This window comes from Rhinatrema bivittatum, chromosome 7 (genome assembly GCF_901001135.1).
Source record: "Rhinatrema bivittatum chromosome 7, aRhiBiv1.1, whole genome shotgun sequence".
Lineage (NCBI taxonomy): Eukaryota > Metazoa > Chordata > Amphibia > Gymnophiona > Rhinatrematidae > Rhinatrema > Rhinatrema bivittatum.
In genome coordinates this window covers 51,778,889-51,805,940 of record NC_042621.1, presented here as the reverse complement: position 1 = coordinate 51,805,940, position 27,052 = coordinate 51,778,889, and the positions used below count along the sequence as shown (strand labels likewise).

General features: G+C 46.1%; 1 protein-coding gene across 3 annotated transcripts in view; it reads right to left on the bottom strand.

The window, feature by feature from the left end:
• The window catches only part of LSM14A (LSM14A mRNA processing body assembly factor), a 192,023-nt gene that overhangs the window by 17,317 nt on the left and 147,654 nt on the right, over positions 1–27,052 (bottom strand). For all 3 annotated transcript variants that reach the window (XM_029608364.1, XM_029608365.1, XM_029608363.1), the window contains 2 exons: positions 19,986–20,157; positions 18,815–19,043 (listed from right to left, as the gene is read on the bottom strand). In XM_029608364.1, the coding sequence (XP_029464224.1) occupies positions 18,815–19,043; positions 19,986–20,157 (401 nt within the window). The remainder of the gene's footprint in view (positions 1–18,814; positions 19,044–19,985; positions 20,158–27,052) is intronic.

The window sequence follows — 27,052 nt, the reverse complement described above, 5'->3', positions numbered from 1 at the left end:
GGCCCCGTTAGGTCCTCCTCCCAGGCCTTCATAAATTTAGTCTCAGGATCCCTTTGTATAGTTAACATAGCATACAATTTGGAGACCATCCGCTTAGTCCTATGGGCAGAATCGCAAAACCCCTCAAATAAAGATTGCCCCTTGATCAAATCATCCTTCACCTCAGGTTTAGTAAGAAAGTGGCGAAGTTACAGGTAGGCAAAATGATCCTGTAGGGATAGGGAGTGCGACTGCTGAAGATCCACGAAGTCAGTCATGGTGGTCCCCCTCCAAACCTGGCCAAGAGTGGTTAATCCTTTCTTCGCCCATACGCCAAATGCTTTACTCTAACACCCCCCGGGAAACCGCTGCACCATCGGATAGATGTGGAAAAGACATAACGTCTGCTCCCCAGAAAGTGTGATCTCCATTTCAATTACAGTGACATCGTACAGGCAGATCAGAGGGAGATCACCCGCTATCCAGCTTGTGGTTTATCAGAATCCCAAAACCGCTCGCTCAAGTGCTCATCAACCATCATTCCCTGTTCTACAGAAACCCACTGCTTACTTCGAGTGGTGTCGTGAAAATCAACCACTGCTTTCAACTGGGCAGCTGCAAAATACTTCTGAAAATTTGGAACCCCCAGCCCACCATTCCTCTTAGGCAGTTAGAGAACAGACCGAGCTACCCGGGGTGGACGTCTCTTCCAAATAAAAGAAAAAAGCTTTACGTTGTAGTACTTTAAGGTAACTGGTGGGAACTGCACAGGATAAAGTTTGAAAAAAAATAGCCAACTTTGGGTAGTAAAGTCATTTTTGGCCGCTATTCGCACTAACCAGGAGATAGTAAAACGATCCCACTTAGCCAGGTCATCCTCCAGCCGTTTAAGCAGAGGGGTAATTCAGCTGAAATAAATCACCATAATTGGGGCTAATCAGAACCCCCAGATATTTTACCGCATAGTTAGCCCAGCGAAATGGGAAAAGCCCTTTAAGTGTACGCAAAAGGTCTTCAGGGAGGAATATTGGTAGGATTTCCGACTTATCAGGGTTGATCTTAAAACCAGACACTGCTCCGTATGCCACAATGTCATCCACCACCGCTTTGAGTGAAACCTCAGGTTTAGTAAGGGTAAATAATATATCATCTGCATATAGGGCAATCTTGTGGTGCTACCCCCCCCCCCCCCCCCGATACAAACTCCCCGAACCGCCTTATTCTGTCTGATCTGCTCCGCAAGAGGCTCCACACATATAGCAACGGGGATAAGGGGCAACCCTGACGCATGCCCCTTTGCACAGAGAAGAAAGGGGAATAACCCCCATTCACCTTAGTACATGTGGTAGGGTCTGTATCCAGAGCTCGCACCCAACTGAGAAAGCGAGTATCAATCCCCATTTTAGACATTACTTTGAAAAGGGCCAGCGTACGCGATCAAACGCCTTCTCAGCATCTACTCCAAAGAGAACAGAGGGGCGCTTCATCCTTTTAGTAATATAAATGAGATTAACTATTTGCCGGACATTATCGCCAGTCGTATGCCCTGGGATAAAGCCTCCCTGGTCTGCATGTATCAGCAAGTGTATAATTAAATTCAACCGTTTCACCAAGATCTGAGCCAGGATTTTAAGATTCACATTCAAAAGGGAAATTGGCCTATAAGAGCCACATGGGGGGGGTCTTTCCCCGGTTTAGGAATAACTGTAATTCCTGCTATGTTAGAGAAGGGAAGCAATCCCCCCCCCCCCCCCCCCCCCCCCCCCCCATTGCGGTCAGTGGGGTGACCAGCAAATCTTTAACTTTTTTTTATTAAAAGTGGGGTAAACCCATCTAAACCAGGTGCTTTCCCAGATTTCAATTCTGAAATAGCCTCTAATACCTCCGCCAGAGTTATGAGATCCCCCAAACACAATGCGACGTTATTATCCAACCTTGGCAGTTGTATGGTGGCTAAATACCTGTCGATATCCTGCTCCTCAATGGAACAATCGGCAGTGTACGGTATATAAAAATGCCAACCCCATAATACTTATGCCGTGGCGTATTAGCAGCCAAGAAGATAGTTGCAAACTGCTGGGAGCGCAACAAATGCTCATCACACTTGCGCAAATGTGTCTCCTGAACAAACACCACAGAGGCTTGCATGTAAATGAAATCTTTAAACAGAATAGATCTTTTATACGGCAAATTGAGGCCTGTAACATTAAGAGAGACAAATTTAATGTCGGTACAACAGTTGCAAAAACCTATGAAACAATGAAAGCCCCCTAGAAACCCAAGATGAAGCACACTGGAACAGCAAAAAAACAAAAAGGCCTTGGACAACGAGTTATATTCCCAGAGCTCTCCTCAACCCCCCCCCCCCCCCAACCCCTATTTAGAACTACGCACGTCACCTTCAAATGAAGCAGAAGTGAGGAAGTGCGTCTCTCCTCCCATCCCAGCCAAATGGCGCCAATCCCATACATAAACACACAGACCCACAATACCAATAGTAGGCAAATACTATACAAAGAGCGTATCAGTAAGGTTACATAAAGAAAAAGAACAAGCAGAAATGTTCCCCAAACCACCTTTCCACGCTAAAGTAAGCAACAGGATGTCCCCCATCATCCAAAATAAAGTAAAATGTCCAATAAAAACACTAATAATAATAACCAAGGTATGCCAGCACTCGGCAGAGCATGGTCAAAGGTCCAGATCATTAAACAAAAATAAAATCCCATGTCCAAGAGGAAGGCAAATAGCCATAAAAAAGCAGAAAGAGGTAGTCTCTACAGGTAGGTGAGAGCAAGTTCTTGACCCAGTAGCCAGGGGACACTATGATCCCATAGTAGAGAGGGATATGTTTATAATATATCCAAAGAAAACCAAAGACAAGGTATCAAAACCTCAGAATATCTTCACACTGAAAAGTTCCGTGTTCCACAAAAAATTAAACTGCTTCCATTATATAAAAAGATGAACACCCTCCTGGCATCTGGACCATCGACTGGTGAGGAGGGTCCATATAGCGAAACCTCTAGCAAACGTAAATTAGATCATGATGAGGTCGCGACATCGTCTGGTATCGCATCTTGTAACTGGTGTTGGAGTCGGGATCCATTCTTTACAACCCTTTGCCACTTAGGGTTACGACCAGTCACCTTTGATCGGGGGCCTTCAGCCGCTGGGGCTACTGTAAAACCGAGGGGCGCCAGGATTGGAGCAGTCTCTTCTTCCATCATAACCTTCGAGGTGACCCCACTAATCGTGAATGACCACACGGAAAAAGCCGAAACTGCACATTTTCACGCTGTAAAAAAAGTGGCTACAGCACGGAGGTCTTTTTTTTTTTTTTTTTTTTTTTTTTTTTTTTTTAAGTGTGATGGGAGAAAGGTCACTGAACAAAGCGATATCATGGCCCTCCCAGGAGATGTTCTCCATAGACCTTGCCTGTTGCATGATCTGTTCTTTTACGCTAAAGCTAGGAACACAGGCAATAATGTCTTGAGGAACATTCTTCAGAGGACGTCCAAGGGCCCAATGCGCACGGTGCAAAACTATGTCCAAATCACATAAGGCCTCATCATTAACCCAGGTATTGAGAATGGCAAGACATATTTTCTGAACCACCAAGCCTGCATTTTCAAAATCCTCTGTTTCCGGCGCTCTGGGGATGAGAATGTTCGATCTTTTCGAACGGTTTTCCAGGTCTTCTAACTTCAGGGCCATCTCGGTATTCATATGCTGCAAGTTGGAAATTTCTGTGCGCAGTAGGGAGATCTCAGAGCCTTGGTCTTCCACCCCCGATTCAACTTCATCAATTCTCCGCCCAAACTCGGTCAAGTCCGTGCGAAAGTCTTGTAGGGCTTCATTCACATCAGCTTACAGGGCCTTAACATCTCCCTGAATTTCATGAAACCAGCAGCAGAAATCTTCTATAGTTAACTCCGTTGCTTTCGTGGCCAAATCAACCTCATCACTTTCGGTACTCGGGCCAGCCATGTTGGAATTACCAAGGTCTGGCGCATCGCCTAAGGCCGCAAACCGAGATCCACTCGCATCATAGGGAAAAAAAACCTTTGACTGTTTTTTTCTTGCTAGTCATTCCCCAAGGATTCCACTAAGTGCTCGTACTCAAAAATCGGGTCTTTGCCCTGAATTAGCGCCGTTGGCCAAGGAATTTAGGAAGAGTGCGAAGTTAAGTGTCCTCCTGCATCTAGTGACCTAGTGACATCACTCCCCCCCCCCCCCAGGTTATCAATCTGAACTTTGCGGAGATGTTTGTTTAGGGCGCGTATGTCAAAAATAGGATGAATGCTTTCTTTTTTGGAATTAGAAAATACCGAGTGTAGAACCCTTGACCCCAATGCAGTCGAAGTACCAGTTCCATGGCACTGGATTGCAGGAGGGTAGAGAGCTCCTTCCTTGAAAAGTGGAGAGCAGTTGATCAGATCCCACGCCGGACATAGTGAAGTGCTCAGTGGTAGGGTGAGGACGTTCAGATGGTAACCGTGGGCAACCACAGAAGTCCTTTCTGTTGTGCTATATGCTGGCAAAATGGCATAAGGGGCCTCCCACAGGAATGGGTGTGGTAGGCGGGAGTTGATTTCTACCCTCTAGGAAGGAGTCAAAACCCTGATGCTGGACTAGTCTGCGGGGCTGGTTGGGCTTTTGCGGCCCTGTGTTGAGGTTGACTTTTTTGAGAGGGTCTAGGCTGTCAAGTACGGGATGAAGGCGGGTAATACCTACATGGCTTATAGGATAGCCTCCTAGGATCCTGTCAAAAAGACCTCTTGTGGTGGTAGATGGAAAGTTCAAGGGGAGAGTGGACAGCTGACGCAAGGTGTCATGGTGATCTTTTGGTTGCGCCACTGTTTCTTGAATTTTGTTGCCAAACAAACTGTCCCCTGTACATGGGAGGTCTGCCAACCTTTCTTGGACTTCCTGGCACAGGTCAGAAGACTTGAGCCTTGCCCAGCGTCTGGTGCTTATGCCTGCTGCTGATACTCAAGGCAGTTTCAAATATGTCGTATGCTGCCCTAACTTCATGCTTTCCAGCATTGAGTCCTTTTTGGAGGATTTTGTTGAGCCCTTCTTGATATTCCTCCGGTAGTGTCTCGGAGAATTCTTGGACTTTCTTCCAAAGATTTCTTGAGTACTGAGACATTTATAGCTGGTAGGCTGCTATACGTGCCATTAGCACAGAACTGTGGAACACTCTTTGTCCAAAGGCATCTAAAGATTTTTGTTCTTTACCTGGAGGGACAGAAGAATGAGGTCAGGATCTCTTGGCTTTCTTCAGGACAGACTCAACGACTACGGATTGATAGAGCAGTTGGCTTTTGTGGAACCCCAGAGCTGACTGAACCAGAAAAGTGGCATCAGTTTTTCTGTTCACTGGTGGAACTGTGCCAGGGTGCTCCCAGGTGCGTTGTAACAAATCAAGGAGCACTTTATGTACTGGAACTGCCATCACTTCTTTAGGGGCATCCACAAACTGCAATACCTCAAGTATCTTGTGTCTGGCATCCTCCTCAGTTTGTAGCTTAAAAGGGATGGTTTCAGACATCTCTTTAATGAAGATGGAAAACGTGAGGTCTTCAGGAGGGGAGCGGTGGCGTTCTTCTGGGGGTGAAGGCTCTGACAGGAGTTCCTCAGAGTCCTGAGTGTCAAAGGAATCATCACCTCAGGGATCATATGGTGTATCTCCAACACCATGCGGGCCTTCAGATGGAGGTAAGGGTCCAAATCCAGTCGGATCTGGAGGTGGCACAGATGGGTAGGATAGAGGTACCGAAGCAGGTCAGAGGACGGTGATGGCATCGATGGAATTTGTGCTTTTGGTAGACGTGGCAATAGACCCGATGGTTCTGGAACCGGCTCCGGCATCAGTAAAATCTGTTCCTCATCCGAAGACAATGGAATAGGCATCGGTGTCTGTGGTCTTGGAGATGCCGATGGCATGGAAGGAACAGGCACCGATGGTGATGCACTGATTAGTGTATCCAGGCGCTTGAAGAAGCCAGCATGGTAGGCATCGGATCGGGAGTCTGCATGGGAGCCGGTGCCGGTGATTGGAATCCCCGAAGCGCCTGAACTACTGCCTCTTGGACCATCTGGTCCAATTCCTCCCGGAAGGCTGGTGTTGGTAACATAGTTGCTGGGGTTGGAGACTCCATGGGAGTTGCAGGAGGGTCCATCTGTATCAGTGGAGTCTCTGCTCCCAGCACTGGTGCCGGTGGGGAACGCCTCAGTGTCCCAGGTCCAGAGGGGGATGGGGCCCCTTCTCCCAGGGACTTCTTTGCCGGTGGCTTCTCTGTGCTGGCGGATCCATGATGGACATGGTCCGCGGGCACTGGGGGCACCGAAGAAAACTGTATGACGCCATAAAAGTAAGCAGGCGAATGGTCCATGGCCGGTGGCCACCTGGGAGCAACATGCTGGGAATCAACAGGAAAGAAGGTAGAGGTAGTAAAAATACCTACCTTGCCAGGAAAAAGCACTGACCGGAGAAGGGGGACCCAACGTAGGACGGGCAAAAAATGCTGTTAAGCACAAAATATACTTGTAGGGGGAGTGAGGAAGGAGAGAGGAGGAGGTCCACTCACCCTGCCGTTTCGCTGCTTGCCGGTTTGAGGAACACCTGGGACTCGTGAGTAGCTCTGTCGCAGAGCTGTGACATCAAGGAAACCCCTCCCCCACTGACTACAAAATCCGCGGTGGGACTGAAGCAGAACGGGGAGTGAGGAAGGAGAGAGGAGGAGGTCCACTCACCCTGCCGTTTCGCTGCTTGCCGGTTTGAGGAACACCTGGGACTCGTGAGTAGCTCTGTCGCAGAGCTGTGACATCACGGAAACCCCTCCCCCACTGACTACAAAATCCGCGGTGGGGTGGCGCCCCGCTGCCGCCGGCGCCATGCCTAAGCCGCGCACGCCGAAGGGGCGCACGGCTTGGACCGGCTTAGACCGGTTAGGCCGTTGGCCGGCAGGATATTTTGAGTTTGTGTTTTGAAAAACTTCTCTATGGGCAGGAAAAGGAAGGCGAGGATATTTACATCATCACCCTCGCAACAACAACATCTAGGACCGATGGATCATCACGTTATTAGAGTGATGGAAGAGCCAAAGGAGGACAGTTTGGGGGCTACATCTTTTGCCTCCATTAGTCCTGGCAACGGCCCAAAGTCTCCCCAACAGCCGACTGGATTTACAACGCCAGACGCGGCAAGGAACCTGGTAGGAGAAGTCCATGGAGACTTAGATCTGCAAATACAGACTGAATCTCAATGGACTGAGAAACCTTATATTTCAATTTTGGAGGATATACAACCACTAGGGGATAAAGGTGCATGTAGTTCTGTAGCAATACAGCCCGACTTCACCTTAAGTGATCTTGGGAAAATGATTTTGAAACTGGATAGTAATATATTAAAAATGAATGAATCACTGTTAACAGTTATTAAGTCAAATAGAAATATGATTGAAGAGCAGGGGAAAAAAATCGAGAAATGTGAAAAAGATTTAATTGCCGTGACTAATAGAGTACATTTAGTACAAAATTCAGAAAATGCATTTATTCGAGATAGTTTGGGTATACATAAAGATATGGAATATATTGAGAACTTGTTTAGGGCAAGGAACTTGAGAATTATAAATTTTCCTCAAACTCGACTTCTCTCACCCTGGGAGTTATTTAAGAAATTTTTGAAGGAAAATTTATCATATGGAGAGGAAGACATACCTAATCTTTCTAAGATATATTATTTATCTAAAAAACCCTCTAGAATAGTTGGGAATCTAAATGATCAGGAAAATCCTTCCTCTCCTGGTATATCGACCTTCTTAGAAGAGTCGATGGACCAGATTAATAATAGAGCAACTTTAATTATTTCTTGTATTTCAGAACAGGATAAAGAGAAATTGTTTAAGAAGTTCTTTGCTGTTAAGGATTTACTATTTTGTGGACACAAAGTACAAATCTTTCCTGATGTGGCTAGGTCCACTCAGGTAAGGAGGAGAAGCTTTTTGTCCCTGAAAAGTAAAGTTTTAGCAATGGGTGCAACCTTTTTCTTGAAGTTCCCTTGTCTCTGTCTGATTAATTACCAAGGAAAAAAATTTGGTTTTATTGATCCTTTACAGTTAGAAACTTTTCTTTTAGATAAAAATCAAGTATCAAGATCAGAGACTGAAGCCTAAAAAAGATAATGATAACTCCTCCTCCTATATTATATTCAGAATGTTAATATCTGGATAATCTTTATGTTTCTAGTGTTCTCCCCCCTATTATGGGTTATAAAGAGACATACAAATAAATAATAGTAGTATATCTCCCTCACCCTCATCCACAAAAGTATTACTAACGAACACTACAACTGGCTAAACCCACCCTTCCTCCCTCGTACCTCCACAAGACCCACCCGTGCTTCCCTCCGTGGAACCCTTATCCCTCCCTCCATAAAATCCACTAGACTCATCTCCACCACCAATAGAGCCCTTTCCCTTGCAGGCCCCTCCCTCTGGAACTCTATGCCTCTTGACCTACGTACCGAAACCTCCACACCTACTTTCAAAAAGAAACTCAAAACCTGGCTTTTCCTCCAAGCTTACCCCCTTTCCTCATCAGCTCCACCAACTAACATGCTAGCCCAACCCTCATCTCTCTCCAACATCCCCCGTTCAGGTCCTACACCCAATACCCTCCCCTTCTAATGATTCATACAATTTTGTATATAACAAGTGTACATATTTCTCCCTCGAATCCCAATTCATATCTTATCCCCCTGTGTCTGTTTGCACCCTCCCCCTGCCCCCCCATTTGTCTCGACTACCCCCCTCCATCCCTCCCTTTAGTTATTTAGTTATTTATCTGTTACTGCGTTTATGTTATACACCGTTCTCTGTAAAGGCTACGCCTATATTTCTTTTGTTGTAAGTTACTTGTAAACCGGCACGATGTGCAAACGGTTGCCGGTATATAAAATTAAATAAATAAAATAAATAGAGTTGTATTTCCTTTTTATTTATTGTATGACATCATTTATTTTCCTGTTTCATGATGTGTAACTGATGAAAATTAATAAAAATTTAAAATAAAAAAAAAATATATACTTGTAGAACAGAGCTCCAAAACCATGAGGCAACTATCACCGTGGAAAAAAAAAGACTGAAGGGGGACCTTGCTTGGATGCGCAGATAGTGACATGCTGGTCATGCTCAGTGTGCCAGTCAAAGTTCTAGAAAATTTGACAAAAGCTTTCCATTCCGGGCTCCATCTGATGTCACCCATCTGTGAGGACTACTATCCTGCCTGACCTAGGAAAAATCTCCTCTCTCTCTTCTTTTTTTTTTTTTGGACAATTCCTTGTAGGGAAATGCACGTCCACTATATATTGTAGACTGAGAATACTGGCAGGCTTGTCAGTGCAGGAGTATTTATACTGTGACGTCAGCTTTGCTCCATCTCCTGGTAAAGGTGCATAACCCGCTAGTGTGGATTAATCTGAATGCTAAGAATTGATAAATGGAACCTACTCTGAAGAAAGAATGGTGTTAAGTGGAGTGCCACAGGGAGCAGTTCTGTTCTGTATCTTTGTGAGCGACATTGTTGAAAGGAGAGAAAGTAAATTTTGTCTCTGAGAATGATACTAAGATCTGCAACAGAGTGGACACGCCTGAAGGAGCAGAGAAAATCAAAAGTGATTTAAGAAAGCTTGAAGATTGGTTGAGGATTTTGCAGCTGGGATTCAATATCAAGATGTGCAGTGTCATACATCTGGCATGCGGTAATCCAAAACAGCTGTATATGATGGGTGGTGAATATCTAATGTGCATGGTCTGGAAGAGGGACCTTGGAGTGACAGCGTCTGGCGATCTGAATGTGGCAAAGCAATGGACAAGGCGACAGCTAAAGCTAGAAGAATGCTGGGCTGCATAGAGGAATAACCAGTAAGAAAAAGGAGGAGATGGTGATATCCTTGTATAACTCCTTGGTAAGGCCTCACCTGGGAGTACTGCATTCAGTACTGGAGCCCATTTCTCAAAAAGGATAGACACAGAATGGAGGGAGTCCAAAGAAGAGTGACCAAAATAATATGGGGTCTGTTTTGGAAGACTTATAAGGAGAGGCTGAAAGATCTGCATATGTACACCCTGGAAGATAGCAGACATAGTGAATATATGATACACATCTTCAGATACCTGAAAGGTTTTAATGAAGCACATACTACGAACCTTTTCCGCTGGAAAGGAAACAATAGAACTAAGGATCACGAAATGAAACTCGGGCGGGGGGAAGAGGATGACAACTAAGAACCAATGTCAGGAAATATTTTGTCACAGAAAGGGTGGTGGGTGCCTGGAATGCCTTTCCAGAGGAAGTGAAGACAAAAACAGTCAAAGAATTCAACGTGGCATGGGATAAACACTGCGCATCCCTAAAGGCTGAAGGAAGGAAATGAAGAGGGTGCATGGGGGCAACCTGCTCGGTGGCAGTTACTACCCTTAATATGCATGGGGATTACTATCCTTAACCAATAAGTCTTGATGTTTTTTACTCAACTGCTCTCGCTCTCTGCTTTGACAACGTGGAGGGAAAAGGGAAATTTGATTCAGAGAACAACCAACTCAGGCCCCAATTTTTATGGTCTGGATTAGATATGCAGACATAAGGGAAAAAGCATAGGACTGCTTCAAGCAACATTGTCTAAATTTTCAAGAAGGCTCCTCACCCAGTATAAATGTTTCTTTGTTAATATATAAAGCTTTGGGGTACCTGCATGGAGCGGCAATTACAACCCTTAACAGTAACTACAAGTGGCAGTTATTACCATAAAAAACTTGCTGGGCAGACTGGATGGATCATTTCATCTTTTTCTGCCGTCAATACTATGTTACTCTATGAATGGTAATTTACAGGAAGGCAACATATGATCTGTAGCTAATTCTGTAGCCCATAAATATGGCAACAGATTTAGAACTGCTGGATTAGAACTTTTTCCATGTTGCGTAGCCCAACAATACCCAACAGGGGGTGTGTGCTGCTGTTTGAAACAGGAAATGGTGACAACTGCTGTGGCTTTGTTTTGTTATTATAACAGTAACACCAAGATTTTGTTTTTCTGTTGGAGAGTACATAGGTAGTCAAAAAAGCAAACAATGTTAGGAATTATTAGGAGGGGAATGGTGAATAAAATGGTGGATGTCAAATGTTTCTGCACTGCTTCATGATGAGACTGAACCTTGAATACTGTGTGCAATTCTGGTTGCTGCATCTCAAAAAAGATATAGTTGCACTGGAGAATGTACAGAGAAAGGCAACCAAAATGATAAAGGGGATGGAACAGCTCCTCTATGAGAAAAGGCTAAAGACGTTAGGGCTGTTCAGTCTGGAGACGAGATGGCTGAGGGGGAATATGATAAAGGTCTACAAAATCATGAAAGGATTCGAGCGGGTAAATATGAATCTGTTATTTACTCTTTTGGATAATACAAGGATTAAGGGGCACTCCATGAAGTTAGCAAGTAGCTTATTTAAAACAAATTGGAAAAAATTCTTTTTCATTCAACGCATAATTAAGCCCTGGAATTCATTGTCAGAGGATGTGGTTATGGCAGTTCGTGTAACTGGGTTTAAAAAAGGTTTGGATAAGTTCATAGAGCAGAAGTCCTTAAACTGCTATTAATCAATAAGGCTTAGTAGCTTGGGATCTATTCATTTAATGTTTGGGTACTTGCCAGGTATCTGCGACTTGGTTGGCCACAGGATATTGGGCTTGATGGACCCTTGGTCTGACTCAGTATGGCAAGCCTTATGTTCTTAACCCATACTGTGCGTAAATAGCACACACTGTTTTAGTATGCAATATTTATACATAGTGCACTAATAGCTAACACCCCCCCCAAAGTAAAACTGTTTAGAAGCTGAATTTGAAATGGCAAAGGGGCAAGACTGGCGGCCAGCTTTTGGTCTGTGCTATTTACAAATAGCATGCACTAAAAAACCCCCAAAACCTAGAACAGACACGATATAAAAACTAAATGAGAAATGCAGCATGCACTCTCCGAGTATTCACCAATAACCTGTCCAGTTTTGTTTTGTACACCATAACATACTGAAGTACCTCTTTACCCAAGAAATTAAAGTTCTAAAACCAGTAGATTTTACTGAAAATGGCATTTCAAACTAACAGAGCTGGCACACTTGAAATGCTTCTCAATGAATGCCTAGCATGACACCCCCTTCAAATCAAGAACATTTTGTTACAAATGTAATTACACTAATGTGCTGGTGGTCTACTCTTTGGAGCTCAGTGATGATTATAGAAATGTTGGATTGGAGAATGAATTCCAGGTGGATTCTGCTTACAGTACATAGAAATAAACACTCAAATATTTTAAGCTACTTTTTATAAGAGGCTATGCCGTAAACACCCCTGTGACTGCATTTCAGCTGAATCAGCTGCATAAAATATTGCTTTCAAGAATATAAAAAGGAGAAATATGGAGTGCTTATATTTAAAATATTCAGAAGATTTGAAGCAGCAGTCTAGTGCAGAGGTTCACAATTCAATCCTCAGGACATACCCAGATATAGCAAATGTTGCTTACCTGATGTAACAGGTGTTCTCACAGGACAGCAGGATGTTAGTCCTCACAAATGGGTGACATCGAGGATGGAGCCCACCACGGAAAACTTCTGTCAAAGTTTAACAGAACTTTGACTGGCCCCTACTGGGCATGCCCAGCACGGCACTGACCCTGCAGCCAGCAGGGGTCTCCCCTCAGTCTGATTTTCAAAGCTACAGGCAGTGCCGAAAAAGTAAAAATAAAACGAACCCAACACTGCGGGGTGGTGGGCGGGTTTCGTGAGGACTAACATCCTGCTGTCCTGTGAGAACACCTGTTACATCAGGTAAGCAACATTTGCTTTCTCACAGGACAAGCAGGATGGTTGTCCTCACAAATGGGTGAGTACCGAGCTGAGGATGTCCTGACTTGCACCAAAGGCACCCAACGGCGTGCAACAGGCACAACAACTGGGGTGTAATTTGGGAACGGGCATCCGCACCCTACCGGGAAGGTGGAAGGGTGTTGGTACATCAAGTTGGAAAAAGGTTACTCAAGACAGATTGGCCGAAGATGGAGTCCTGTCTTCCAGCTTTGTCCAAACAATAGTGGGCTGCAAAGGTATGGAGAGAACTCCAGGTTGCAGCTTTGCAAGAAGCGGCACCGATCGAAGGTGTGCCACTGAAGTCGCCATGGCCCTCACAGAGTGTGCTTTAACACGGTCTTGGAAAGGAATGCCAGCTTGCTGATAGCAAAAAGAAATGCAGTCCGCCAACCAGGAGGAAAGAGCTTGCTTACCCACAGGGTGTCCTAACTTGTTAGGATGGAAAGAGACGAATAATTGAGTGCTCTTTCTGTGAGAAACTGTACGGTCTAGTTAAAAAGCTAGAGCCCGTTTACAGTCTAGGGTATGCAGGGTCTGTTCCCCTGAGTTGGAGTGGGGCCTGGGAAAAAAGATAGGTAGTATGATGGATTGATTGATATGAAACTCCGAAACTACCTTAGGTAAAAATTTAGGGTGAGTGCGGAGTACCGCCCGGTCCTGCAGGAGCTTAGTGTAAGGCGGATAGGTAACTAGGGCCTGTAATTCACTAACCCTGCGAGCTGAAGTGATAGCCAAAAGGAATAACACTTTCCAAGTGAGATATTTCAAGTCACAGGAGTGCAGAGGTTCGAAAGATGGTTTCATTAGACGACCAAGAACCAGATTTAGGTCCCAAGATGGGGCCGGAGGACGTAAGGGTGGCTTCAGATGGAGCAAGCCTTTAAGAAAGCGCGTTACCAGGGGTTGTACTGAAATAGGGACACCCTCGATACCTTTATGGAAGGCGGCTACCGCACTGACATGCATCCTTATGAAAGAGGTTTTAAGACCTGATTCTGATAGATGCCATAAATAGTCCAAGAATTTAGAGATTGGACAGGAAAGGGGATCAAGGGACTGAGAAGTGCACCATGATGTGTACCTTTTCCATTTATATGAATAGGATCTTCTGGTGGAGGGCTTTCGCGAAGCTATCAGGACACGAGAAACTGAATCCGAAAGGTTAAAAGGCTGAAGGACTAACCTTTCAACATCCATGCCGTCAGGGACAAGGCCTGGAGGTTGGGATGGAGGAGGCATCCGTCGTTTTGAGTGAGTAGATGCGGGTCCTTTCCCAAGGGAATGTGCCTGCAGATGGAGAGATCCTGAAGTATGGGAAACCACACCTGGCGTGGCCAGTGCGGTGCTATCAGGATCATGGTTCCTCTGTCCTGGCGTAGCTTCACGAGAGTCCTCGACAGAAGAGGAAGTGGAGGGAATGCATAGAGCAGACCGGTTGTCCACTTGAGGGAGAAGGCATCCCTCGGCCAAGAGTGCTGGCTCCGAATGAGAGAGCAGTAATTGTCCACTTTGTGGTTCTGAGGAGACGCAAAGAGGGCTATGTGGGGATAACCCCACTTGTGAAACAGAGAGGTCGCTACCAGAAGATTGAGTGACCACTCGTGTGGTTGGAAGACATGGCTCAGCTGGTCTGCCAATACATTGTCTACTCCCGGCAGGTAGGTGGCCCTGAGGTACATGGAGTGGGAGAGGGCTTCTGCCCAAATCTGCGCAGCTTCCTGACACAGAAGGAAGGAGCCTGTGCCTCCCTGCTTGTTTATGTACCACATGGCCACCTGGTTGTCTGTCTGGATCAAGATTATCTGATTCGATAGGTGAGCTTGGAAAGTTCTGAGCGCGTAGCGGATTGCTCGCAGTTCCAAGAAATTTATCTGGTGTTCGGCTTCCTCTCGAGACCAGAGTCCTTGAGTTTGTAAATCGTCCACATGGGCCCCCCAACCGATGTGGGAAGCATCGGTGGTTAGGATTACTTGGGGATCTGGTAGAAGAAAAGGTAAGCCCTGAAGGAGGTTGACTTGAGTCGTCCACCAGGTTAAAGACAGGTGTAGCGCTTGTGTAATTGTGACAATGGTGGACAGAGGCTGAAGAGCTTGAATCCATTGGTGTCGCAGAGTCCATTGGGTAACTCTCATGGCCAGTCGGGTCATGGGAGTGACTTGAACCGAGGATGCCATGTGTCCTAGGAGAACGAGGAATTGGCGAGCCGTGGCAGTGTTTTGAGACTGGAGCTGGCGAGCTAGGGATATTAGAGTCTGGACCCTGTGATGAGGAAGGTAGGCCTTTGCCTGTAAGGTGTCCAAGTCTGCCCCAATGAAGGATAAGGTTTGAGATGGGACTAAGCAAGATTTCTCGTAATTGACAAGAAACCCTAAGAAAAGGAGTGTTTGAATTGTCAGTTTTTAGGGAGGATTGAGCAATCTGTTGGGTGGAGGCCCTGATTAACCAATCGTCCAGGTAGGGGTAGACGTGGACACCTTCCTTCCTGAGGAATGCTGCTACCACGACGAGACATTTGGTAAAGACCCGTGGTGCAGATGCCAGGCCGAAAGGTAGTACTCGATATTGGTAATGGTTTCGGCCCACCAGAAAACGCAGGTACTTGCGATGGGATTGTGTTATCGCAATGTGGGTATAAGCGTCTTTGAGGTCGAGAGAGCATAGCCAATCCCCTCTTTGCAGCAGAGGGAGAAGCGAGCCCAGGGTTACCATTTTGAACTTCTCTTTTTGAAGGTACTTGTTGAGGGCTCGAAGGTCTAAGATGGGACGAAGCCCCCCTGATTTCTTTGGTATCAGGAAGTACCTGGAGTAGAATCCCTTTCCTTGCTGAGAGGGAGGGACGGGTTCTATAGCATTTGATTGCAGAAGAAGGAATACTTCTTGTTGTAAGTGAGCCAAGTGGCTGGTCAGACTCCATGCTTGTAGAGGCGGGGAGTCTGCAGGAAGAGTAGTGAAGTTGAGGTGGTAACCCTGTGCTATAATTGCTAGTACCCACTGATCTGAGGTGATCTGTAGCCAGCGGTCTAAAAAGTGGCACAGTCGACCTCCCACAGGGATGGCTGGAAGAGGGGTTTAGCACGTGCTCTCTACAGGGAAGTCAAAGGCCTGCCGCAGGCCCAGGGGGTGGGGCTACAGTAGGTCTTTACTTCCAAGGCTGGCGTGGCTGAGCTCTGTTGGAAGACCGTGCAGGTCGAGGCTTAGCCGATGGAGGGTAATACCGACGTGGCCTAAAGAACGACTTTTTAGAGTCTTTCTTAGATGGTTGTTTGGAGGTCACATCAGATGGAGTGGATGAGAGTTGTTTCAACGTCTCGTGGTGATCTTTTAATTCGGCTACTATTTGCTGAATTTGTTCTCCAAACAAGTTGCCCCCTAGGCAGGGTAAATCAGATAACCGATCCTGGACCTCTGGGCGAAGGTCGGATGATTTTAACCAAGCCCAACGTCTGGCTGAGATGGCTGTGGCTGAAACTTTTGTGGAAGCATCGAAGATGTCATATGCAGTCCTAATTTCATGCTTCCCGGCCTCAAACCCTTTGTTAAGGAGGGCTTGAAGCTGTGGTTGATATTGCTCAGGCAAGGTGTCCGCATATTCTTGCATCTGTTTTAGGATGGCTCTGTTATATTGAGTCATGTAAAGCTGATACGAAGCTATGCGTGAAATTAACATAGCTCCGTGATACACCTTCCTTCCTACACTATCCAGGAATTTGTTGTCCTTGGTAGGTGGCGTTGAAGAGTGTGGCTTTAGAAGCTTAGCTTTCTTTTGCGCTGACTCAACAATGACAGAGCGATGATCCAGTTGAGGCTTCTGAAATCCCGGTGCTGACTGGACAAGATATGTGGAGTCAGCTTTCTTATTGACTGGGGAAACAGATGAAGGAGATTCCCAGTTTTTCTTTAGAAGATCCAGAAACACCTGGTGAATAGGGATGGAAGCGATGATTTTGGGAGCATCCAGAAATTGGAGCAGTTCCATCATCTGGTGCCTGTCATCTTTTTCAGATTGTAGCTGAAAAGGGACTAATTCTGACATCTCCTTCACAAAATTAATGAACGAGAGATCCTCAGGAGGAGAACGCTTTCTACTCTCTGTAGGAGACGGCGGTGAAGGTAAATCCGTGTCAGAAGATGTATCACCACCCCAGGTATCATAGGGATCATGCGGGGCTTGAAGCCCTGAAGGTCCTGGTTGAGGGTCCGGGATAATAGGAGGAACCACCGAGGGTATCGAGTAAAATCTCGATGGCATCGGTGCTGAAGGCGGAGCTGGAAACGGCATCGAGGGCTTTGGTGCTGTCGATGGAATCGGTGCCGGCCTTGGAATCGATGGAGCCGAAGGATATATCGGTGGCGAGGGATGAGAAGGCACCGATGGGACCACCCCTGAAGGGGAAATTACGAACGGGGTTTCCCCTCCCGATGATAATCCTGTCGGAGACGGTGGTGTTGTCGGTGCTACTGAAATCACCGATGGAAGGGCCGTTATAAGCGCCTCCATGCGGTGCAGTAGCGGTGCTAGAGCTTCCACCAGTGGCTCGGTGGTCGGTTCCTTCCTCGGTGGCGGAGTCGGTGCCGGAATCGGTGCCGGAGCCGGTGGAGGTTAGAACTTCTGCATCGCTTTTTCGATGGCCTCCTGGACCAGCCGGTCCAGTTCTGCCCGGAGACCAGGGGTAACAATACCCGGCTCGACGGGAGAGGGAGGCTGAGGCTGAGCCGGAGGGACCACCGTAACCGGTGGGATCACGGCTCCCACACCCCGAGGGGGTGAGGGTTTCCTCGGTGCCTGCGAACGAGACGTGGACGGTGCCAGGTCTGATCGAGGCTTTTTAGTCGGTGGCTCGGTCTGTACAGAGGTCGATGGTTCTGGATCCTCGACGGGCCGAGACTTGTGCCGTCGATGGCGATGTTTATCTTTCCGATCCCCTCGCCCATCCGGGGAAGGAACGAGAGTCGACGGCCGGGAAGTCATCGATGGTGGACGGTCACCGGAGGGTTGACGATGATGGTGCAACTTCGACGGTGCCGGTTCCGATGACGTCGATGCTATCGATGGCGTTGGGGTGCGAGCATGGAAGAGGAGCCCCATCTTCTCCATCCTGGCTTTGCGACCTTTGGGTGTCATTAAGGCACATTTGGTGCAAGTCAGGACATCATGCTCGCTGCCTAAACACAAAACACAGACCCTATGGGGGTCTGTGATTGACATAGTCCGGGTGCAATCCGGACATCGACGAAACCCCGTCGCCATGGCCTTGGGCCAAAAATTTAGTCGCGGGATTGGTGACTGTCGACAGGCCTCAAGGGCCAAACTCGACGTAAGTCGACCAAAAACGGCAAAAAACTTACCGGAGTTCCGCGAGGTGTAAAAATTTGTTGAAGGGAGACCCCTGAGGGGCAAATTTTCTTCAGAAATAAAATTCTGAATTCCTGTCAGGAACGTGGTTAAGAGCTCCTTTCGCCGCGTGGCAACTGCTGCGCGGAAAAAAGAAGACTGAGGGGAGACCCCTGCTGGCTGCAGGGTCAGTGCCGTGCTGGGCATGCCCAGTAGGGGCCAGTCAAAGTTCTGTTAAACTTTGACAGAAGTTTTCCGTGGTGGGCTCCATCCTCGATGTCACCCATTTGTGAGGACAACCATCCTGCTTGTCCTGTGAGAATCAGGATATTCACAATGAATATGCATGAGACAGGCAGTACATGCACTGCCTTCTATTGTGAGCACTAGGCTGTGAACCAAGGAAGGCAGGATTCAAATCCTGCTTCTCCCTCTAATGATCCTTGTGATGTTGAGAAGAAAATATCTACTGTACCCACCTTAAGCTTGTATTTGGAAAAGTGCAATTAAATCTGAGATGTCTCCCCCTCCCCCCCCCCCCCCCAAAAAAAAAGTTCCAAAATTTACCCTGTACTCAAAGTCTGCAAACTCCCTGCCTCCACGACCTCCTCTGAAACCTCCACGGAAACCTCGTGGAGCAGGGAAGCCACCTCTTCCACCTCCACGTCCTCGGCTGCCACGGAAACCCATGCCACCTCGGCCCCTGTAGCCACCACGGCCTCGGCTGGAACGCAGTGGAAGTCCAAACGTCTCTGCATTTAGTCTCCTTTCTTCGGCCCAGGTCTGTCTCCGCTCTCTATCATGTAAAAGAATGGTTTTAATACAGGCTGCAATTAATATATTACAGAGGTACACTATTTAAACACTTGAATTCACTACGTTTGATACTAAGTATATGCCCTCATTCTACAGTACCTGAATTGAGCTCCAGTTAAGAGACAGCACAGCCTCCAACACTGCTAGGCCATAGATGCTTTCTACATTAGAACACATTGTGAGCCTGGTATGGGATGCAATCCCCAAAATACATGAATTAAATAAAAGGGTGAAGCATCCTCTCGAGAGAGAACACGCTCTCTGTAAGAGAGTGTGCTGGTCACAGACATTCTAACATTAGAAACCAGCCCTTCCACCCCCCAGCTAGCCACATACAAGCTTCTGAAACACAAGCCCACAGAGAAATCATGGCTGGATAACACAAGCTCTACCAATGCATATTTTACTAGTCCCAACTAAAAGAAAAGCAATCTTTTTGAGAATGAGGACAAATTAAAACCATACGTTTTGAACATAGCACTAAATTCTTTTCTACACAGGCTTGGAAAAATGCCAGCTTTCACTAATAAAATACAGTTGGGCTGTTTGTGTGCTTTTGTCATGTTTGAATTTAAATTTAAACCAATGATGTGTAGGCTCAACGTGAAAAAACTGAAGTGATGAGCTGAGAGCATGGGGAAAGGGATACACTTATAAAAATCTGAAGGAAGAGGATACGAGCTTTGTAGCAGCATTAAACTTCTGATCTTGTTCTATAGGGAGGCAGAAGGATAAAGTTACTTTGCTCAACTTGGGAGGGGGCAACACAGCTCTTCAGCATTTCTAATGAACAGTTAAGTCCCATGAGATTAGCATTTCATGAACATTAGCCACAGCTACCATTCCATACTGAGCGGTACACCAGTTTTAAAAATCACACACACAAATCTGGAAAAGGGTACTTAATAGGTTACATTTTTACCTATTATCGTCACAGGAGATGTTGTCAAAAAAGGATTTGGTTTTATCGTAATAGCAGTTGGGTCCAAGTGGATCCTCTTCGTCAGCATTACCTTCACTGTTCTGGGTATCAATCCCAGAATCACCTTTATCTTCTCCATTAACTGGTTTCTCTTGTTTCTCAGGTTTATCATCTAAAAAACAGAAGTAGATTTTCCAGCCCATTTACAAGATGTCTCAAAGGGTGCCCATACATACTGAGAAAGTGGAGTTACTTACCTGTAACAGGGCTTCTCAGGGGACAGTAGGCAGACAGTCCTCATACGTAAGAGACATCAAATGGAGCCTGGCAAAGAACTCTGAAGCAGCAGCTTTGAGCATTCTCCACTAAGCATATGCAATCCTAGCAACCCTAACCCCCCCCCCCCCCCCCCCACCACCAAAAAAACCATTCCATCATAAAGCCAAGACTTGAAGAAACCAATTTCAAGAGGAGGCAGGAGGGTTTTGTGAAGACTGACATCCTGAAGATATAGAATGGGCATCATTAATCTAAAACAATGAAGTATCTCCCAGCTGTTCCAAAGGAGTAGCGGAAGGAAGCCACTTTCAAGGCATTTAGAAGTAAGACATGTCATTGGATGTACACGTGTCGACGTAAGTTGTGTTTCTCTCCATTGGTACATTTTTGATCAGTTGACTAGTTTAAAAGGAGAATGAGAAAAGGAGAGGATACCAGCAAAAGACGCCATCCGTATGAAATAAGATGACCAGACGGTGAGAAGGAACAGAGACTCCCCCGATGAAGAAAGTTTGTTTTGTCGAAACATGGCCATGTCGGGAGGAATTAACAAGCTAAGTTGATCGGGAACTTGTTCTAAAATAACGGTGTATATAGAGGCATGGAATTGGGTATGATAAAAAGATGCTGATAGCGTTTAACGTTTAAGTTTCAAGTGAAGATTGAGCTGTAAGCCGATTTTTAAAGTGCTCAATGCACAGAACTTTTCACAAAAAACTTTTCACAAAAAAACCTAAAAAAAAATGAAGGGTAGGAAGGAGGTTGGTTCAGGATTATAATATATAGCATTCTGTGTACAAGGCCAAGGAGGCATGTTACAGAAGATGTATGAAACCTTCCTCAACCTATGCCATTAATTTTGTTCGTGAGGTATAGAGAATTGTTTGATAGATTGACAATTTTTCCACATTGGCAGAACTTAAAGCCTGGAGTCTTAGGGGCCATGATAGCACTGAAAAGTGCTGTTTGGGGCTCACCAAGAAGGGTGAGAACAGCAGAAAAGAAAAATTCAAAGAGGCGGGAGTGAGAAGAACCCACTACGTTAGCTGCGCGGGAAGGTACTGCGCAGGCGCACATTCTAAGAGAAGGTCCCGTCTCAAGCTCCTACACAGCATAGCTAATTCAGCCTGCTTATCTGCAGTAAAAAGGGTATGCTACTGGAACCCGCTGAATACAAAATGTCAACACATATCAAAACACTACTGTAAACTGCCACTCAGCACCAAAGCCAAAACCTTAAAACTTCACTGGAGATGGATCTCTCTCTCTCTCTATCCTGAGAATCTCTGAGAGCAGTGCAGCCACAACAGTTATCATCATAGGCCCTGCTGAGACCAAAGTAATCCCCCCTAGGTACTTTTAATAATTCCAAGACCTCTTCCGGAAAAGGATACAATTATGCCAAAGCCCTGCTAACCTTCAAAACCTTAGCTATTTGATAAAAGGAGAAGACTTTCAGGGCCCATGGGCACCTCTAAAATGAGATCCTCCTGTTTTCTAGCCTCCTTGATTTACAGCTCCACCAGAGCAGCAAATTCAAAGAGAACAATTATTAGTCTCTCTAAATAGGCATACCCCTTAGGGGTAATTCCATCAGCAATAGGGATCTCTTCCTGTCTTCTGGAAGCTCTGTAGGAAGTTTCCTAGGAAAGTTTTCATTTGAAGGCTCAGCCTTCCCCTATTTTGATGGCCAGGAATGACCCCAAAGAGATCCTTACTTGAACCAGCACTTGTTTTACTTAAAAAAAAAAAAAATAATAATAAAAAAAAAATGCTGCAAGCATGAACTGACCGATCCAGTGAGAAAAAAAGGCTCCCCATTACCCTTTTGCTTTTAATTGTGCAGTCCAGAGTCTCTCCCTGCATTGGTCTGATGAATGCTGGCTCCCCTAGCCATTAGGGACACATCTGGAGAATAAGAGCAGCCCTTCCTCAAACTTGACTAAAATATAGATGACCTTTAAAAAAAAATAAAAATAAAAAAAATATGGCCATAGTTCCCACCGTGCCAGCTTCCTTCACAAACTGAAGGCAGGAGTGAAATAAAAGAAGCCTCCAGAGCTTCAGCAGTGGGGAGAGAAACTCTTGAGCACCCCTTACTGCCGACTGTAGACACCCCACCTCCCAAGCCAGTCAGAGGCCAAAACCCCCAACCGGTTTCCACACGCAATGCATTGTTTTCCACACACTGCGGACCTGCTCTTTGTTAATTCTCCTCTCCCCAATCACTGCATATTGTCACTTGGAACCCACACAGAGGCCAGGCAGTCAGTGAAATTCCCCTCCTACAGCCTCAGTCCTTTGCAGATTCTCTTGGTATTTTTTTTTCAGCTTCTTAAAGGGATAACCCCCAAAGCAAAACAATGTATAAAGAAAAAATACTTCTCTTGTTGCAGGTTTCAATGGGAGGCCAGAAAGGGAGCCTTTCTTGAGGAAGGAAAGAACAGGGAGCCAGCACCACTGACTATCAGACCCTCCTTACTGCACGTGTACAATGCAACCAAGGACCCCTGACCCACTGCTCAACCCAACTTGACCAGGCAGATGGTCCCAACCCAAGACCTAATACCCTGGGAGTAAATCTCCAACTCCAAAATCCAACTGTAGGTTTGCACCACTACCATCTCCTGAAAACAGAGAATACTGTCTTGTGTACCATAGGTACAATAAAGCTCATCCTCTGTTTCCATCTGCTGGTAGGGGAGAAAACACCATGCATCTGGTCTGACCTCAGGGACAATAAGGAATTACCTTTTAATGTATTACACAGCCAACACCCTTACTACCAATTAAGGTAAAGTAATATGGTTGTCATGTCATCTTTTGCTCATTTTATTCTGATCTGATGAGTATTAGCACTCAAAGCAAGTCAAGAAATATATTACATTAGTCCAATAAAAAAGGTATCACTGTGTACATATATTTAACCTTTAATGCTCTGCCACTAAGGCATTATTGCAAAATGTTTGAATTATGGGGAAATAAGGGTTTATAATGGATTTCCTAATAACTAACTAAGGCAGGATAAGTTAAAATGTTCAAGAAATTATGCAAGACAAGGCTTCAGTCTTAAATTTTATATTTGCCTACAAGTCAGGCACTACAATCATTCAACAGGGCTGGGTTAAAGAAGGAGAGAAGAAGGGTGTTGGAAGAACAGACTTGGATTTTAAAAAAGTTCATCATTTCTTCCCTCCACTTGGCATTAATAAAAGCAGACAAAACACGACTAAAGCTTTATTAAAATAATGGAAAGCAGAGAGAGATATAGATATTCAACTAACAACTGAACAATTTACAGCATGCTTTAACTGCATTAAAACAATGTACTGTTAAGGGAAAGGAGAAAGAGTTGCTTACTTGTAACAGGTGTTCTCCAAGGACAGCAGGATGTTAGTTCCCAAATATGGGTGACATCAGATGGAGCCCCGTAGCAGAAAACATGTAAATCGTTCTAGAACTTTGACTAGGTATACTGAGCATGCCCTATACAACGCATCCACATGGGGTCCTCTTCAAATCTTGTAACAGGAGAAACCCAACTCCGCGGGGAGACTGGCAGATTTTGTGAGGACTACCATCCTGCTGTCCTCAGAGAACACCTGTTACAGGTAAACAACTATGCTTTCTCAGAGGACAAGCAGGATGGTAGTCCTCACACATGGGTGAATCCGTAGCTACAGGCTGCTCCCCAACAGACACCTAACCAGGAGTCAACGGGCACACCACCACCAGTGCTGTTAACAGAGGGGGAGACAGCTTGAATCCAAACAATAGGTCCTAGGTTGGGAGAGATGGGTTCTATACTTCAAATAGGTTCCGAACGACAGATTGGCCGAATCCACTGCTGCATCAACCTTCCCTATCCAGCCAGTAATGGGAAGTGAATGTGTGGAGAGAACTCTACAACACAGTCTTGCCACTCTGCTGCATAACAGTACCCTTGCACTACCAACTCCTGACAGTGAGCCCTCTCTCTCAGTCCCAGAGGTTCACATTTGTCGAGAGTATCAACCTATCCGGCATCAGGGAAATCCCCTTCCTGAGATGGTCTGCATGTAACCACAAGTCTAACAGGGATCTCGCCTCTAACTAATGGAGCAGCCGCATCGCATTGTTCTGTGACTGCTGAATCCATCAGCAGAGCAAGGCATGATGAAGAGGGTGCATATGTGCACTCACCCAGAGAACCACTTCTAATGAGACAACCATCAACCCCTTTAGATAGACCACATGAAGTTCCTCAGGGAACTTCTACCCTTTTTGGATCCGCACTCTTGTATGCATGGTTAAGCTAGGCATGAGCCTTCATCTGTCTGCACGCTTACAGCATGGCAGATTCGATTCGAACAATACTGGATCTCAAAGGCATCAACTATCCTCTACAAGTCACGCATTTCAGGATGAAAGCAATGCGCCCTGTCATAATGGCTATCCAAGCAGGGGAGTACCTCACATCTCTGGATCTGACAGAGGTGAATCTGCAAATTCCCATCCAGCAGGAACATCAGTGGTTCTTCCAGTTTGCTGTCTTGGATCGTCATTACCAGCATTAGGCCTTGCCTTTTGGTCTAACGCCCAGGATCTTTTTCAAGATCAGTGTGTTAGTAGCGGAAGGCATTTTAGTTCACACCTATCTGGATGACTGGTTCATTCGAACAAAGTCATCGGAGGAGAGTCTTCATGCTTCTCGCAGGGTGGCTTCCTTGCTACAGGAACTAGGCTGGGTGTGAATCTGGCCAAGAGTAATTTGCAGCCGTCTTGGACCCTGGAGTATGCCAGGGTTTGATTTGATATAAGGCAGAATAGAGTGTTTTTGCTGGTCTCGTATCCATACATTGATGCTGCAAGTTCGATCCCTGAGGAACTTCGTGTGGTCTAAGATATGTCCCACTTTAAAAGACACCTCTGGCGCACTCCATTCCAGATCAATCAACTCCTGAATTGCATCCAAGAGGGGAAGGCAACAAGAAGTCTTGCACAGGGTGACTAAAATAGGATTCTTCTTCTGTGTCCCCAAGGAGTCAGGACCAGCTACTCAGAGGGTCTTCAGGGTCTGGGATATCAAACCCAGCAACTCATCTCTCAAAGAAACAGAAGAGGTTGATATAGCTACAAATCTGGAAGAATGTCCCCCTTCCTTACCAGGAGAGCCACTCCCATTCATCATCGGTATCATCCCAATCAGTCTGTATTTGAGCTCTGTCAGACCGCACTGCACCATGGTGCTTGACCGTTGAGACAGGCAGAGGAGTGCTTGGTGCACACGGAACTACCTTAATAGGTACTGCTGCTTCAGAAGACCGGCCATGTAGAAATGTCTGCAATCTCTGGAAGAATTCTGCCCAGGAGGATGGGTCCGTTCCAGGCCCCATAGGCCTGAACCTGTCATCCTGCGAGCCAGTGTCCCCTGAGGACTCAACCCATAGATCAATCAAGGGAGAGGACACCTCTCAGACCGAGAAGATGGACCATTCCCAGCAAAATCAGGAGGCGGAAAATCTCCCCGAGCATCCAAACAGCACTGACACAGGCTTAAAGAAAGCTCTGGCTGAATGGCCCTAATGTGGCATGCAGCATAGACAGGTGCTTAAGTTTCTTCACCGCAGGTGCCATGCTGTAAGCGTGCAGACCGATGAAGGCTCACGCCTAGCTTAACCATGCATACAAGAGTACCCAAAACTGACGCACAAAAAATGTGCGTCCAAGCCCACACGCCTAGGCTGTTTGTCCAACTGGATACCCAGTTCTGACGCCTAAACTTTGCCTACAGCAAATGGCCTACCACATGCCAAAATGGGAGAAGCCTGGAAGCGGGGTCTAGCTGAACGGGTACTCAACCCGCTGAGCCTGGACTGTCTCCTCACAGAACTCCCCAGAGACGTGAGTGGGACAGTCAAACACCAAGGAAACAGACCTTCTCCTGCTGTCTTCCTTTTTTCTTACTTAAAAAAACTTTTACCTGAGCTCAGCCCTCCCTGGCTGAGAGCAGGAATAGGTCCTGGCTAATGGGGGAGAGGGCTAAAGCTTCACCGCCAAGTCTCTCTCAGCTTGCAACAGCTAATTGGAATTTATGTCCATGGTAGTCAAGGCTACTGGGCTGAAGGCATTCTACTCAGGAGGCAAGCAGTGCTACATACTGACAGCTTGTCTTTCTGATATCTCCTTTCCAACTTTTCTTTTACATAGAAACATAGAAATGACGGCAGAAGAAGACCGAATGGCCCATCCAGTCTGCCCAGCAAGCCTCACACATTTTTTCTCTCATTCTTATCTGTTTCTCTTAGCTCCTTGTTCTATTCCCCTTCCACCCCCACCATTAATGTAGAGAGCAGTGATGGAGCTGCATCCAAGTGAAATATCTAGCTTGATTAGTTAGGGGTAGTAGGGGCAGTAACCGCCGCGATAAGCAAGCTACACCCATGCTTATTCGTTTTACCTAGACTATGTTGTACAGTCCTTGTTGGGTTTTTTTTTTTCTTCTCCCCTGCCGTTGAAGCAGAGAGCCATGCTGGATATGCATTGAAAGTGAAGTATCAGGCACATTTGGTTTGGGGTAGTAACCGCCGTAACAAGCCAGCTACTCCTCGCTTTGTGATTGTGAATCCTTTTTTTCTTCACCCCTGTCGTTGAAGCTATGCAGGATATGCGTGAAGCATCAGTTTTTTGTTTTTGTTTTGTTTGTTTTTTTCCCCTGCCGTTGAAGCAGAGAGCTATGCTGGAAATGCGTGATGTATCAGTCTTTCTCCCATGCTGATGAAGCAGAGAACCATGCTGGATATGCATGG